Source organism: Colletotrichum destructivum, chromosome 10 (assembly GCF_034447905.1).
Source record: "Colletotrichum destructivum chromosome 10, complete sequence".
Lineage (NCBI taxonomy): Eukaryota > Fungi > Ascomycota > Sordariomycetes > Glomerellales > Glomerellaceae > Colletotrichum > Colletotrichum destructivum.
Window position 1 is genome coordinate 1,707,603 of NC_085905.1, and position 14,801 is coordinate 1,722,403.

Genomic DNA, 14,801 nt, shown 5'->3' on the forward strand with positions numbered 1-14,801 from the left:
CATGTGGCAAGTATCCGTTTTGGGTTCGTCTGACGGACAGGGGGGGATGGATAAGGACACATCGTCAGCTGCCAAGCACAAGGATACACACGCTTGCATCCCATGTATGGATATAACTGGAAATGGGTTTTTTTTTTTGGGGGGGGGGGTTTTTCTTTCTTTCTTTCCCCGGTGACGTGACTCCAACAAACCTCGTCCTTCCTCATCCCCGACATCTACACACCATGAAGCTGAGCAGCCTGCCCGTCGCCCTGCTCTCCCTGGCCGGCCTCTCCGCGGCGGCGGCGGCGGCGGTGGCGGCCTCGTGCCCGACGGAGATCCACGCCACGATCCCGCACCACATCATCCCCGTCATGGACCCCGAACCCCGGCGGACGCAGACCCTCGACGAGATCCACTCAACCCTCGAGTCCTGCGCCAACATCACAACGCTCGACCTCGAATTCACCCACGTCGGCTGCCAGGAGGGCCCCGAACGCTGGTCCCTGCCCTTCAGCCCCTCCGGCCGCACCCGCTACGCCACGGCCGCCCTCGAGTCCCTCTCCCTCTCGAGCTACGACTTGGGCGACACCGAGGCCAAGCAAATCAGTTACCTGCCCGTCCCGTGGTACGAAGAGCAGAGCACGAGGCTTAGCGCGAGGCTTCCCACGTGGCTGCGGTGGTGGCTCGTGACGGACAACACGCGGAGGTGGCTCGCCTGGCGCCTCCTCCCGCCGGCGCAGCGGCACAAGACCAACGTCGAGCTGTGGGTGGACGCCATGGACTTCTCCCGCGTCCGCAACCTGTCCATCACCGACAAGGCCCGCAACGGGCAGACGGTGGCCCCGGACATCCTCGCGACGACCCTGGCGCCCAGGCTCCCGTCCCTGCGCTCCCTGCGCGTCGAAGGCCCGGAGTTCCGGCCCCTCGTCGTCGACGCCGCGCCCGCCGGGATGCTCGAGGTCCTATCCTGGATCTCGCCCGGCGCGGCGGCGTACGCCCAGTTGGAGGCCACGCTCGAGCGCCAGGGCGCGCGGCTCGCCGAGTTGGAGTGGCGGACCCCCGAGTCCCTCGAGCGCGTGCGGCCCGCGATCCCGACGGCGACGCTGGCGCGCCTCGCGGAGCTCGCGCCGCGGCTGGAGAGCCTGGCGATCGACGTCAACCGCAACGGCACGACGTGGCCGTGGGACGAGTTCCGGGCCCTGGCGCGCGGGGCGCCCGGGACGCTGAGGACCGTGTCCCTCTACCTCGAGATGGCGAGCGAGTGCCGGCGGCAGAATACCAACGACGGCGACTACAGCTGGGGGGTCCGCAGGCACAGGATGGACGACGAAAACATCGATAACAACGGCACCGAGGCGGCGGCGGCAGCGGCGTGCACGGGTCTGCAGCAGTACGCCATGCCGCTGCTCAGCGAGGCGACGTCGCGGGAGGTGGCCGAGTTCTTGAGGGCGAACGGCATCCCGGCTCTCAAGCAGGTCAACCTGTACGCGGGCAGCTGGAGAGAACCGTACCGCGGGTCGGCCTTCATAGAAAGCACGCTCGAATCCGAGCGGGCGTGGAGTCGGTGCCAGGTGCCCAAGGGCGACGGCGAGATCGTCTGTCATGGCGGGTACGTGGGGGGTTGGCTCTTCAGGGGCGCGCCAGATGCGAATCAAGACGTTGCCCGGCGTTGGTGATGGTGTAGATACAGAGAGAGAGAGAGAGAGAGAGAATGCGATTTTCTTCGGATATGTCATACATCTATCTGTCGTAACCTCATGGATGTACGTTCAGCAGAGCTTGTCGCCGGCTGGCCCGTATGCTGACTGGCCATCGTACTCATGACATTAACCAAGTAAATAAGTCACAGCACTGGGGCAGTGTGAGTGGTTGGTTTTTACTTTGGAAGATTTGACACTGCAACCAGCACCGCCAATTACAGAAAGAGTGCTTACAGGCAGCTCTGGGTATCTTCACAGCTTCGTCATCTTGTGCTTGGTAATCTCGTGCTTGAACAGGAGGTGCCATGGAAAAAGGACCTCAGGAACCATACGGTGCAACGCCTAACTGAACCCTGGCCGTCCTCACAACCTCCCTCCCCGATCCTCCAACTCAACAGGCTCGGCAGCCATCTCGTGCCTTGTCCCGGGCGCCTCCACCTCGAAGCACTCGCGGCTCTCGGTGTCGGCGGCGAAGACGCCGTCTTTCTCGCGCAGCTGCCGCGCGGCGTACTGTACGATGTCGCTCTGCGTGTGAACCGCCATCTTCCTCCTCAGCGCGCGTCTGCGGACGACGACCCACGCGGCGAGGACGAGAACCGAGAGCGCCCCCAGCGTCGCGCCCACCGCGATGCCCGCAACCGTGCCTCTGGGTAATCGGCCTTCCGACGCTGGTGGTGCCGTCGTCATCGTCGTCGTCGTCGCCGATGGGGAAGAAGGTGATGATGCTGTGATAGCCGGTCCGAGGACGAGAGTGGCAGGGGTGGTGGTGGGAGGGGTACTCGTCGTCGACGAGGTCTGAAGCGATAGTGTCCTGCTTATGGATGGCGAAAAAGACGACGAAGACGAAGACGACGTCGTGCTCACAGGCTTCGTGATGTTGAAGTAATGCGATGTCACGTTCCCCGCAGTCTCTCCGGTCTTGAAGAGCTGCACAAAGTACACCGAACTCAGCTCCGGGTCGTGATTTGAGGGGAACCCGGCGTAGCCCACGGTCCATACCAGGCTCTTTGCCTTTGAGTTGACTTTTTATTTTGAAGATGGGTCAGTCCCAATATTGTAAACCCAGGCAAACATGAGTTTTCTCGCGGGAACAAGAAAAAAGAAAAGACTCACCAGCAAGCTTCGAAAATGGCGGCTTCATGTTGCCCTTCGGCTGCTGCTGCCACAGCACTACATCCACGGCCTTGAAGCTCGTCTCCCACTGCAGGTCGATCTCGTCCCCGAGCGTGTAGACGGGGTTGTCCCGGTAGTCTCCCGTCGGACCGGGACCTGGCGGGCGGCGGAAGCGGTTCTCGGAGCGGGCGAGTGCCGCCGGATAGAGGATGCCCAGGAGGAGAAGGGCAAGGAATCGCATCGTGACGGACTTCCCTGATTCCAAGGATTAACGTAGTCTTTGATCTGTTCTCCAAAAGTGCAAAGGAACAGGACGCTGCATCCGGGGCGCAAGGGGGAAAAGGGAGACGATAGGGCCGTCAACCATTTTGCTTGTTTTTCGTCCTCCCCCATCGCAAAACCGTTGTGGCGGGCTGTGCGTCTAGAAGGATGGATTTTCCTCATTTAATTTCAAATCGTCCTAGCCACGGCTCTAAAAGACGCCCGCCCGCCAGTTGGTCCAGACTCTAGTGCCGTTTCGATATGGTCAGAGCCTCGACGCCACGAAGCGTGTTTCTATTCGTGTCGTGTGCAGTGACCGCCTTCTTCTTCTTCTGTCTATGGATCTAATCTAAGAACATGGTCGAGATAAGATCCGGCCTGGGAGCCGCGAGGCGCGAATGTTTCCGTCAGGTTTCGGGACGAACGGCGGCCTGCAGCCCCGGGTGACCCCACTTCCGGCGCCGGCTGCGGTACCGCTCAGCCGGTATGTAACTGAGGCACGGGCATAAACACAGCATCGCAAGCGATGCCGTCATTACATAGACCTGTCTGTTTCGCTCCTTTAGTTCTCTCAACCACCTCGTCTCATCGGCTCTGTCCAACATGCGAGAATGGCTTACGAGGTGGTCCATAACTATAACATCACACACTCCGGCTACGCGCTCTCACTCACCCCGGCGAAAACGACACCGTTCTCTCTCGTGGGTGTCCCGGTACCACTTGGTCGTCAAAACCCTGCCGCAGGACCCGTTCCTGCACCGGAACCCCTGGCGCTTCTCCCGGGTGAAGTTGCACCCCTCGCGGAGGTGCTTGTTGCGGTTGCTGACGCTCGAGAACGTCTTGGCGCACTGCGGCGTCAAGCACGGGAGCCTGTCTCCCCGGTTCCGGTGCTCGCGCGAGGTTGAGCGTGAGGCCGGCGATGTGGCGACGCTTCCCATGCTGCTGCAGTCAGGAGTTAGTATGGTCTTGGAGACACGTCTCAGGATGATAAATTATGTCGAAATGACTTACCTGATGCTGGAGGAAGACAAGTTCCGGCGCGCACCAAGCGTGCTCAGGGATGAGAAGCTGCTCGATGGAGTGATCAATGCGTCCGATGCGTATGGAGAGGACTGCGACGCGAACGGTTGCCTTGCTGAACCGGCATTAACATGAGAAGAACGGACCGAGATGCCATGGGTCTCGAGATATGCCATCACGAGCGTGCAGCAACGGGCGTGGCCAGGCAACGTCGAGGCAAAGATGCCAACCGCAGATCGCCCGGGTACAGAATGAAGATCTGAAGGCGGGTCAGCCATGCACTCCATCGACATGAGACTAGGCTCACACAAACCCAAGATAAATGCGAGCACAATCGAAAAGGCCACTGAGACAAGTAGCAGCATCGTGGCGGGCAGCAGGTCTTCCCAGCCTCCAACATCAGTCGACGATGGGCCCGCCTGCGTCGAAGCCATACCCTCGAAGTGTTCCATGTGTAGAAATTCTGACCATGATAGTTCGTCCCGCTGTGTAGAAGACCTCGCATAGGAGGAGCCCTGACACGACTGTGAGCTGTTAGGGATCGTCTGGGCCCGGCTGGAGCCTGAATGAGTCTCCTGGTTCTCAAAGATTCTTTGAACGGCGACGAGTCTGCTTCCAGAGGTGGGTGTTCTCAAAGGCACGGATTCCTTGCGCTTCTCGAGCAGTATCAGATTATATACCAAGTCCTCAAAGTGTAGGAGATTGTCCGGTTCGTGTTCCGACGGCACTTCGCCCGAAGGAGTGTATGCCCACATGCGGAGCGCTAGATCGTCAAAAAGGAATTGCGAGGAAGCCGGCAGGATTGAACGCCAGCGGTCGAGGTCGTTGAGGAATCTGTCGTGATGTCAGACTATGAAGGACGACAAGTGGAGCATTGGCTCAGAACTTTCTAGAGATGGAACTAGACTTACTGGAAGAAGAGGGTCTCGTCGTGTGGAAGGAGAGTTAGGTAGATGGCGTTGGCTGCTAAAAGTGAGTCGACAACCTCTGCCAGAGTCGACGGCGGGCTGTCTTGCATCAGACCACGAAAGGCAGCCAGACCACGGTCCCATACTTTGTGCGCTGAGACATATTGGCCAGCAAGGTCTCTTACCTCGGCGTGGTCAGAGCAGGTACAGACGTCACGAAGCTGGGAGCATAGCGTGTGTATACACGACACCAGTCCCTGTCCCAGGACCCGACGACGGTTTCGGGAAGGTTTACGCCGAACGGGCTCCTCGGGACCGGTAGCCGCCCGATCTCGAATCTGACAATCTGCTCTCTGGACAGCAGACGGCGGCGGTGCTGAAGTGACGTCTCCAGCTCCTGCTTGGTCCAGGAGGCTAAGGTCTGTGAATGATTCGAACGTATTATTGCCCGGCGCGAGTGTTTCTGAAATGTCCATGACACCGAAGGAGAGCATGATTTCCATGATGGCGTTATCCGCTTTGGAGACTGCCATAGCAACAGCTTCTCTCAGCCCGTCGGGGAAGACGTTTCTGGACAGTATCAACCGAACTATTTCGGCTTGCCCCCAGTACACGGCAGCAGAAAGAGGGGTCAGAACAACGTGTTCGATGCCGTCTTCCATCAAATTGCCGTGGTGGACACCGAGGAACGACGTGCGCTGTTGGAGGAGGCTGTCGACTTGCTGGACATGGCCAAGGCGGATGGCGACGTGGAGCGGGTCGTGCGTGATGTCTCGCAGGGACAGCCCGCTTTGGGCCGCAGGCTTGTCCCTCGTTCGCGAGGCGAGGTCGAGAACGTACCGGTAGATGTCCAGCCGTCCGCCGTCGAGCAGCTCCAGGAGTAGGTCGGGGTTCGTCTGCCACTCGACTTCGCCAGAGCGGACGACGGGCTCGCAAAGATCATGCAAGGCGGTCATGTCCCCGGCGAGTGCCAGCTCGGTGAACCTGGAAGCCAACGCCTCGAGAAAAGCGTCGTCCAGCACATCGGGGAGGAGGCCGAGAGAGAAGCAGGCGTCGAGGTCGTCCAGGCCGGCGTCGACGCTGCGTTGGTGCATATCGTGCAACTGGCCGAGAGACAGGTGGCCGCTCGATCGATATTTGTCGGTGCCGATCCCCGCATACAGGGCGGTGTCGAGAAGAAGATCGCGAACGAGTAACCGAAGCTCAACGGTGGATGGATGGGAGGGTGAAATGGTTTCGAGGTGTTGCAGGTGGGACTTGAGCGTCGTGTAGTTGGAAAGGATGGAATGGAAGTCAAAGGGTGAGGGCATGGCGATGGCGAGCGACTGCAGCAGGGTCAAGCTCCGGACCTCTATTCGAATAGTCTTGGAAAGGCGGCACTTGGAGACGGCGAATGCCGGTAGAGGAGCAGGCGAGGAGTGAATGGGGAGGTAGATGCCCGAGCCGGGGGAAACGGCCTCGAAAACATCACCGCTGTGGTGTTGTAGTCAGTGTCAATCAATATGGAAAACCGAGGGTTAGTAACACGAAGAATGCAGGCGATGACACTCTATAACTGTCGAATGTACTCGATAGACATTAGAGGAGACAAGCCAGATGTTGAACAGCAAGGCGGACATGGTGCCAAAGCCTGTCGAGCAAGTTGCAAGGCGAGCGAAGCAGAGAAATGGTTGACAGCAGAAAAAATCGGCAATCACATGGAAAGGGAGTCCCGGTAAGATGAACAGACGGACGAAAGTCACGATGAATGCGTACCTTTCAAACACTTCAGCGTAGGCGAAGCAGGGTGCATCGTCAAGCAGATCGTGGTTCGCGGATGCGGCACTTCCACAGAAGCTGGAATCGGGCCACGAAAGCGCGGCCGGGTGAGACTTGAGGTTCTCGTCGATGTCGGCGAGGCGCAGGTTAAGGCCGAGGAGTGACAAGGAAGCCATATTTACGGTACAGCCGATCGCTCTCGAGACGGTGGCCGGGATGATTCTCACGCCAAGCCAACGGGTGAGGGAGGAGGAGGAGGAGGAGGAGGGGGGAGGAAAGGAGAGATGAGCGTGTTACAGCATGCAGTAAACGGTGAAACCGAAGCGAGACCGAAGCGGGAGGGACTAGACAGAGACGAGATGGATGAGAACAAGCACTGTGGACGAGGATTGGGGAGATGTAGTTTTGATGAATGGAATCTTTGGAGGCGACAAGGCGAAGGCGACGACGGCGGCGGCGGAGAAGACGGAGGCTGACAGGGAGACCCGGAGGTGTGGTGGGTCCTCGAATTTAGGAATCGGCGGCAGGTCACGCGGGGGACGCCGGGCGTCGATGTGGTTGGGCCGTCGGTATGCGCGTCGAGCAACGTGATGCAGCACAGGGGCAGAGGTGCCGATCTATCGTTCCGGATTGCGGGCAATGTATGTAGACTTGGCCGTCCTGCTTCCCTATCATCTCGACGCGGTGAGCGTGTTGGGCATGTTGGGGCATGTTGAATAGGTCATCGACTGTCGAGTACACATGTTGAATACCGGGGTTAGGAACGCTGTGTGCGCACGTGCGTGCAGTGATGATGTATTTATTGTATGTACTGAGAGCAAATCTGTTGTTGTCGTCGTCAAGTGATGCGCCATTGCGGCAGGTAGAATGTAGACGGCGGGACTTCCATTGCTTATGACCTGACAGACAGACAGACAGACGATGGGTATGAAAGAGTCGAATGCGATGAACAGCGTAAGTAGAGTGAAGAATATGTACGGAGATGTATCGTGTCGGTAGGCTGGAAGATGAAGAATCCATAAGAAGAAGCGCTTCGGCAGTCCAGTGTGAATTGTCCTGTAAGAGTGGGTTTCGGTACGTACCTTCTTCATACAGTGTTTAGTATATCTTCTACTATATGCACTGTGACCCACCTCGCTTAGTCTGCGCCATCTGCCATTGGCCAATACCCGTTAATTGAGAAATACCCCCCGCGACGCGACTCGACGCGTCTCCCCGTCCCGGTGCCTACTGGACGAGTATTCAATTTGCATCTACTCTTCTCCCACGGACACACATCGTCGATACCGTACACACGCATACACATACACCTACACACGCCCACTACCTTCACAATGCTGCGGCAAGACTATAATCGTATCGACCCCAAGCGGCGCAATGTCGTCGACTACCGCAAGAAACAGTTCGCCTCCCCCGCCTACAAGGAGGCCGAATACCCGTACCGCCTCAACTTCTATGCCGATGCGCCCACCGCCGACATCACCCTCGAACAATTCGAGCAATGGGCCATTGACAGGTTGCGGAGTAAGCCTTCCTACCCACTCCACACCCTCGCTCTGTCTGGCTTTGGCTTCTGCTCTGGCCCTCGTACAACTGACACGTCCCGCCCGCTCTCCCAGTCCTCGCCGAGCTCGAAGCCTGCGCATTCCGCAACAAGTCCCCCCAGGAGGTCGCAACCCACATGAAGCCGCTTCTCGACAAGTACCTGCCCCTCGAGTCCAACAGTTCTCACTCGCCCAAGCTCTTCGCCCAGCGCCAAAAGGACCACTACAGCCACTTCATCCTGCGCCTGGCCTTTGCCCGCACCGAGGACCTCCGCCGCCGCTTCACCCGCGTCGAGACCATGCTCTTCCGCCTGCGCCTCAACAGCGACGACCAGAACGAACGATCCGCTTTCGTCCGCAGCCTCGACCTCGACTGGTGGGAAGCCGTGACGGACGACGAAAAGCGCGACTACGCCTCCGAGTTGGCCGCCATGTCGCGCGGCTGGGGCAAGACGGCCTCGACCGATGACGACACATGGTTCAAGGTCGACTGGGACCGCGTGCCGGAACTGGTCGAGCAGCGCAAGGTCTTTCTCAAGGCCGGCAAGGCTTTCGTCCCAGGCAGAGAACAGGCTAGCATGGTCATTGGCGAGTTCGTCTCGCGCCTGGAGAGGCAGCTCGAGGTAAGGAGGCAGCCAACCACCGTCTTTGATTCACGAGAAAGAGAGCAGGGCACGAGGCAGGCACTAGGGGGAAACAAATCACTGACGGCTCACTTTCACCACCTTCATAGCTCACGGCACGCGCACTCCCGCGACTCGACGAGGATGACCGCCTCACGCCCATCCTCGACCACCTCTCCAAGAACTTCATCACACCCGACAGCTCCTACAGCTCCAACACGGCGGCCCCGGCCGGCGCCGAGATCACGGCGCGCAACATCGATAACCTCGCGCAGCACTTCCCCGCCTGCATGTCGCACCTCCACCGCTCGCTGCGCCGCGACGCCCATCTGAAGCACTACGGCCGCCTGCAGTACACGCTCTTCCTCAAGGGCATCGGCCTGAACCTCGAGGAGTGCCTGGTGTTCTGGAGGCAAGGGTTCCGCAACATCACCGACGACACCTTCAACAAGGAGTACCGCTACAACGTCCGCCACGTCTACGGCGACGTCGGCGGCGACTCGAACCGCCGCGGTGGCGGCTACAGCCCTTTTAGCTGCCAGAAGATCCTCACCGAGCACCCGCCCGGCGCCGGCGAGGCCCACGGCTGTCCCTACCGCCACTTCAACCTCGAGAACCTGACGACCCTGGTCCAGGCCATGGGAGTCAGTGACCGGGCCACGCTGCAGGGGGTTAAGGAGGACAAGGACAACCAAAAGTTCCACATGGCGTGCAACCGGTATGTCTCTCTAAGCTATGTTCCATCGAGGGTGGTCATTTGACCGTCCTGGGGGGTGGGGGGGTGTTTTTTTGTGTTTGCGTGGCACTTACTGACATGTCTCCAGCGTGTTTGAGCATTTGCACAAGCAGGAGCTCAAAAAGGCAAAGGACGAGGGCGTCTTTACGTCGGCTCAGCTCGAGACCATCGTCCACCCCAACGAATACTTCAAGCGTAGCTATCTCCTCAAGAACCTCGGCAAGACTGCCGACGTTAAGATGGAGGGGTGAGCCGAGCGGGCGAGCGAGCGAGCAGAAGCGGCTGTCTTACTAATGAAGTGTGGCTTTTGATAATGAATGGGACGGTGTTCCACGGCGGTCTGGACCCAAACCCCCATCTAAGGAACTTTGCGGGAGGGCGTTGGATAAACGGAGGGAGCATGCGTCTCACGGGATTTGTATTTATTGTTACCTTTTGGGGGCAAAATCGGCCTCACGGGCCCCATTGGAGAGTTCGGCGTTTTTGGGGAGGGGTGTGTTTTTTTCTTCTCCTTTTTCTTTTTAATTTATCTTGGTTGGGGATGGGCGGGAGGTTCGTTCATTCGCGCGGTCAGGACCGTTTCTCAACGGAAAGTCATCCCAAATCGAAGAGAGAGAGAAAGAAAGAAAGAAAGAAAAAAAAAGGTGTTCGTTCCCCTTTCGTGTGTGACTCGGCCTGCATATGTTTCGGCCCTCCCCTTCCACCCCCACGTGTCCGTGTCTGTCTGTCAATATTGTTTCGTATCTGAAGAGCGAGGGAGAGCGCTATGTAGGTTTGTGCAATTCCCGTCCGTCCGTCCGTCCGTCCGTCCCGAGAAGCGTGTCACAAGGTGTGTTGAAGGTCCGTCAAGTAACTCGTATCTGCGAGATAGCCCAAGATGTGAAATACAAAAAAGGAAAAGGAAGAGAAAAGACTACCAGCCTCGGTCCCCAACGGGGAAAGGAGACCCTTCTCCTCCGGCCTTCCGGGGGGCTTTGCCATCCCGCGACGGGTTTCTGGCTTCATATTCCCCTCGGCCATATTCGGGGCCACGACGGTTTGGGTTTCACGTTGGAGGCGGCCTGCTCAACTGAGCCGCGGAATGCCGCGGACGATGCTTGGGCGGGCATGGGCTGGGCCAGACGCTTACTCACTTACACGGGGGAGGAATACTCGGAAACAAGCCCCGTTGCTATCGTTTGTTGTTGGGGAGAAGGGTTTTTTTCTTCTTCTTCTTTTTTTTTTCTGACAAAGACAAAAAGAACTGAAACAAGTCCCTGGGGCTGGACCTTCTGGTCGATCGTCGGGGGGGTGTGTGTGCGAAAGGCCGTCTTGGCCGCGGGCCCTTATAATGCGAGGTTAACGGGAATAGGGTTTTCCCGTTTCGAGCTGGTCAAACGGGAAGGGCGTGGGCGATGTAAAATAGGGGGGAGAGGCGACGGACGCATGGGGGGGTGGCTTTGAAGCATCACGAGATGCGAGCTGTGTGGTGTTTTGGGATGAGGGAATGGGCTCACGTCTCGTTCGGATCTAGCCAAGAGGGCCTCGATCGTACGCTCCAGAGTGTCGAAGATGGTAGAAAGGCACACCTGGTTTGTCAAGATCGAGAATGCCCTTGCGTTCCGTCCCGAGGTCCTCCCTTCCCCCCTCTCCCCCACCATGTTAGCGAGACGGCCACGGTTGACGCATGTCGAGGCCCGAGGTAAGGACGGCATGGGACGAGGCAAGGCCAGATCGTGCCGCCGCCACGCTCCACCTCCCTACTGCTTGCTTTCAAGGCCGAGGCTCGCCCGGACGGGGCGCACGCTGCACAGAGTAGTCGAGTTCCAGGCTCATCGGACGAGGGTGAGAGAGAGAGAGAGAGAGAGAATGGAAGAGATAGAGAGAGAAGGCTGAAGAAGCCCGGCATCCCCTTGCTGGTGCGATGCATGGTATAGAGGAGTGGAAGTCGAGAAGAAGCAGATAACAACCTGCGTGAGGCGCATCTTTGGCCCCAGCCAGGCGCATCGACCGGTCTGGACTCTCTCTCCTGGGGGCCCGTGTGTTCCACCACCAACACCAGCTCCCATTCCATTCCCCAGACCCCTGACGACTGAGGTGCGTTGGTCTAGGCGCCCCGGGGGTTCGATGGACGGGTCTGGACCGTCCCTTGGTGAACCGTTGCACAAGACGCCGGGCTAGGTCGTGTGGCTTGGGTCTCGTCCGTCTCATACCAGGGCTGGAACCTGGAAAGAGTCGCAGGAGGAGCTGCCTAGACTCTGCACAAGGAAAGCGAATGTAGCAGTGCTAGTAAGCCGGCTGGCTGGCTGGCTGGCCGACCGCCAGGCAAAGACCAGTGGGGTCAAACGGTGGGAGCAGGACAAGATGAAGCTGTTGGGAACGGGACTCTGGCATCTCCCAGTTCGCCTTGTCGATATACCTCCTTTCGTCGTCCCTCGTCCCCAGGGCGGGGAGGGAAGCCGGAGCGGCGCCGCGGGCTTCGCGCTTCCATGTCCAGCCCGAGCCGGGAGGGGCCAGGAGCTGGAGGTAACGGGACGAGAATCCGGAGAGAACAGGATGAAATCGCGGTCGTCGGGAGAGAGCAGACGGCGGCGTTCGTGGGCCGTAAGTCCTGGGGGTCTGGTGCCCGTTGCGGCATCTATGCAATAACCCACTATTACGCCTCTCCGTTTCTCTCCACTCTCCGCCGCGAGGAAGCCATCGTGGCCGCCCTGGTTTCTCCACCGGCGGGGCTGGATATGGCCTCCGTTTTCCGTTACATAAACAAGACCTAGGGGCGTGTGGATGTTGAACATGTGTGTGTGTGTGTGTGTATGGGTGTGTATTATGCCTTATGTGGATGAGCATATGTGAGCGTATGCGTGTGTACCACGGCGCCGCAAACGATCAACTCAGAATAATCCAGACACGGGGAGAGAAACGAAACGGACGAGCCCGCCATGGCTCAAACGGTTTTGGCTGTTGCTGCTACTCTTCTCACCCTTCCCCCGCGTCCGTTTATGCACGGTGAGATCAGATTCCGCGCCTCGAATCTTGGCCCCGGAACTCACCTCACCCAACCCCCCCATTCTGGCCTTACACAGTTGGATACATCTTGCGAAGAAACTTGTATCAAAGGGATTTGCAGATCGCGCTAGGGACGCAATGGCACGTCGTCTGCGCTTGTTAGTCTCGCACGAAGCTGGCTTCTCAGAGGCCTGAATTTCCTCGCCCCCTCAGACAGACACAGAGACTAACATGTCAGAACTGAGAAAACCAAGGATCTAAGAAAAGCATCAGGGTCCCCCCCCCCTTCCTTCTGCTCCCAACCAAAAAGACCGTACCACCGGACGACGGCAGACAAACTGGCTAGGGGGGAAGTGACGGTTTCCTGTCGACAGACCGGACACCATGCTGTTCTAGGCAAACGAGATGCACACTCCCCGTCCACCAAGGCATCCCTATGTTGAGGACCGACCCTCTCTTTCTCTGTGCGTGTCTCTGTGTCTCTCTCTCTCCCGTCCGTCTGCTGCAACAACTGCGCCCACGACCAAGACATGCTTTTATCTCTGCGGGCGCATCAACGGCACGGCGTGTCTAGGAACGGTAGGCCAGGGCAGAGCCGCGGCGTCGCGGCAGCGCTGGCAGCCGGGCGCCATTGATGTCTTTTGCGCGTCTGCGTGATTCCCATATGACGCCAGACCTGGCCGGGGTTCCTCTGGTGACGAAATCTCGTGCCTTATTGGACAACTTGGTGCATACCAAGGTAGAGGTGTCTCAAGCAGCCCCCGAGCCTTATTCGGTGGCTCTTGTCTCGGACTTGCCTGTCAGAATGGGCCAGTTGGACGGACAGAAACGCGAGGGAGGACTCTGGACAGGGATGGCGGCTGGAGGTTGGGTTGCCCGCAGGCAAAGAAAACAGTTGGGAATAGTGGCATCAGCCATCCTGGTCGCATCGTCGATGCGTCTAGGTTTTGCGCCCGGTGCGGTTCACGAGTAAGGCACTCACTTGGCCTTTGCGGGTTTGTCCCAGCTTTTCGCCCCCCCCCCCCCCCCCCCCCATCTATCTCCCATCTGCAGTTGTCAATGCCGATTAGGTGCAGCGACGATCGCTTCATGACAGACGGGGCCATGGTGGCCATGACCCCCGACTGAGTAGACTGGGCAACCAACCCATCCCGCCTCAAACCCAAAGGGGGGACGAGAGAAGTGAAGCCTTTCGCAACCAAGTCTTGGCTAGCTTCCCCCTTCGCCGGCTCAAGTTTCCAACCCCTCCCGCGCAACGCTGGATCAAGACGTCCACGACCGTAACTGACCGACGCGCAATATTTTGGCGCATGAAAGGATGATGGATGGGGGGGGGGGGGGGAGAAGACTGACATCGTTCTGCTCACGAATCCCCCACCGATGGCCGCGTCCAGACTCTCGAACCCAAGCAAGTGCAGCAACAAGAACCCCATTGGCCGCGTGGGTAATCAGCACAGCGCACTTGGAAACTCAAAGTCCATGCAACCCGCACGAGTCGAGTGGGCGATCTGCAGATGACAGACATCAATCTCTCTAGCCCACGCATCACCGGCCTCGCGGAGGGCGATGCCGTGCCGCAGGCCGTGACAGGGGGAGAGTATGGAGGTGATGCGGGCATCCGGAGCAACAGCCGTCAGTGAATGAGCGGCACCGCGAACCGTTGGCCGCGACTCGTGTGATGGGACATCCGAATGCGCCATATCTACCGCCCATGATGTCTACGATCCCTGACCAAGGGTTACGCGGCGTGTGGGAACGGCACCGGCAACAGCACTCACTCATTGACAGCGGGCCAATCTTCAGATTGATGGGCGGCAAGTGGGTTCCGGTGTGGTTCCGAATAGCATCATTCAGCCAAGGCAGCGGGTGGGAGATCCATGACAGCAGGTTTTTTTTTCTTTCTTTTTTTTTTTTCTTCCCCTTCTTCCTCGGTATTTTTTTCGCCCACTTCATTTTTTGGTTTCACCGCGTCCTGGAAGCATCCACACGTGGAAAGAAAAAGAAGATGAAGATGAAGGGGTGGGGTGAAAAGGGTAAATCCACAACCAAGAAAGATAGCAGATCGATCTCGAATCTCTGGCAATTGGAGGCAGCAAATGGTACGACGGCCGGATGTGCTGCCCCCCCCTCCCCGACTATCATGCCACTGTTTCGCCGTGCATGTTCAGTTC

At 58.6% G+C, this 14,801-nt stretch overlaps 7 protein-coding genes across 7 annotated transcripts; 2 read left to right on the forward strand and 5 right to left on the reverse strand.

Annotated features, from left to right (window-relative positions):
- Window positions 1-180: 180 nt before the first annotated feature.
- Window positions 181-1,845, forward strand: CDEST_14801 (uncharacterized protein). Its single transcript, XM_062930957.1, has one exon. It carries the CDS (start codon window positions 225-227, stop codon window positions 1,656-1,658), a length of 1,434 nt encoding a protein of 477 aa, XP_062787008.1. The 5' UTR covers window positions 181-224; the 3' UTR covers window positions 1,659-1,845.
- Window positions 1,846-2,045: 200 nt separating this feature from the next.
- On the reverse strand, window positions 2,046-3,179 carry CDEST_14802 (uncharacterized protein; the record flags this gene model as incomplete). Its single annotated transcript, XM_062930958.1, has 2 exons — window positions 2,796-3,179; window positions 2,046-2,704 (listed from the first exon to the last, which is right to left on the reverse strand). Exons 1-2 carry the CDS (start codon window positions 3,034-3,036, stop codon window positions 2,046-2,048), a joined length of 900 nt encoding a protein of 299 aa, XP_062787009.1. The 5' UTR covers window positions 3,037-3,179.
- A 542-nt stretch (window positions 3,180-3,721) lies between these two features.
- On the reverse strand, window positions 3,722-6,918 carry CDEST_14803 (Putative ankyrin repeat-containing domain superfamily; the record flags this gene model as incomplete). The annotated part of the gene is made up of 5 exons (XM_062930959.1): window positions 3,722-3,998; window positions 4,068-4,335; window positions 4,390-4,910; window positions 4,988-6,457; window positions 6,740-6,918. The coding sequence occupies 5 exons, from the start codon at window positions 6,916-6,918 to the stop codon at window positions 3,722-3,724; spliced, it is 2,715 nt and encodes a 904-aa protein (XP_062787010.1).
- A 22-nt stretch (window positions 6,919-6,940) lies between these two features.
- CDEST_14804 (uncharacterized protein) lies at window positions 6,941-7,596 on the reverse strand (the record flags this gene model as incomplete). The annotated part of the gene is made up of 2 exons (XM_062930960.1): window positions 6,941-7,402; window positions 7,521-7,596. The coding sequence occupies 2 exons, from the start codon at window positions 7,594-7,596 to the stop codon at window positions 6,966-6,968; spliced, it is 513 nt and encodes a 170-aa protein (XP_062787011.1). The 3' UTR covers window positions 6,941-6,965.
- A 324-nt stretch (window positions 7,597-7,920) lies between these two features.
- CDEST_14805 (Putative DNA primase large subunit, eukaryotic/archaeal) lies at window positions 7,921-10,245 on the forward strand. Its single transcript, XM_062930961.1, has 4 exons — window positions 7,921-8,266; window positions 8,362-8,909; window positions 9,020-9,627; window positions 9,734-10,245. The coding sequence occupies exons 1-4, from the start codon at window positions 8,077-8,079 to the stop codon at window positions 9,894-9,896; spliced, it is 1,509 nt and encodes a 502-aa protein (XP_062787012.1). The 5' UTR covers window positions 7,921-8,076; the 3' UTR covers window positions 9,897-10,245.
- Window positions 10,246-11,456: 1,211 nt separating this feature from the next.
- Window positions 11,457-11,693, reverse strand: CDEST_14806 (uncharacterized protein; the record flags this gene model as incomplete). The annotated part of the gene is made up of 1 exon (XM_062930962.1): window positions 11,457-11,693. The coding sequence occupies one exon, from the start codon at window positions 11,691-11,693 to the stop codon at window positions 11,457-11,459; it is 237 nt and encodes a 78-aa protein (XP_062787013.1).
- Window positions 11,694-11,910: 217 nt separating this feature from the next.
- Window positions 11,911-12,471, reverse strand: CDEST_14807 (uncharacterized protein; the record flags this gene model as incomplete). The annotated part of the gene is made up of 1 exon (XM_062930963.1): window positions 11,911-12,471. One exon carries the CDS (start codon window positions 12,469-12,471, stop codon window positions 11,911-11,913), a length of 561 nt encoding a protein of 186 aa, XP_062787014.1.
- Window positions 12,472-14,801: the final 2,330 nt, after the last annotated feature.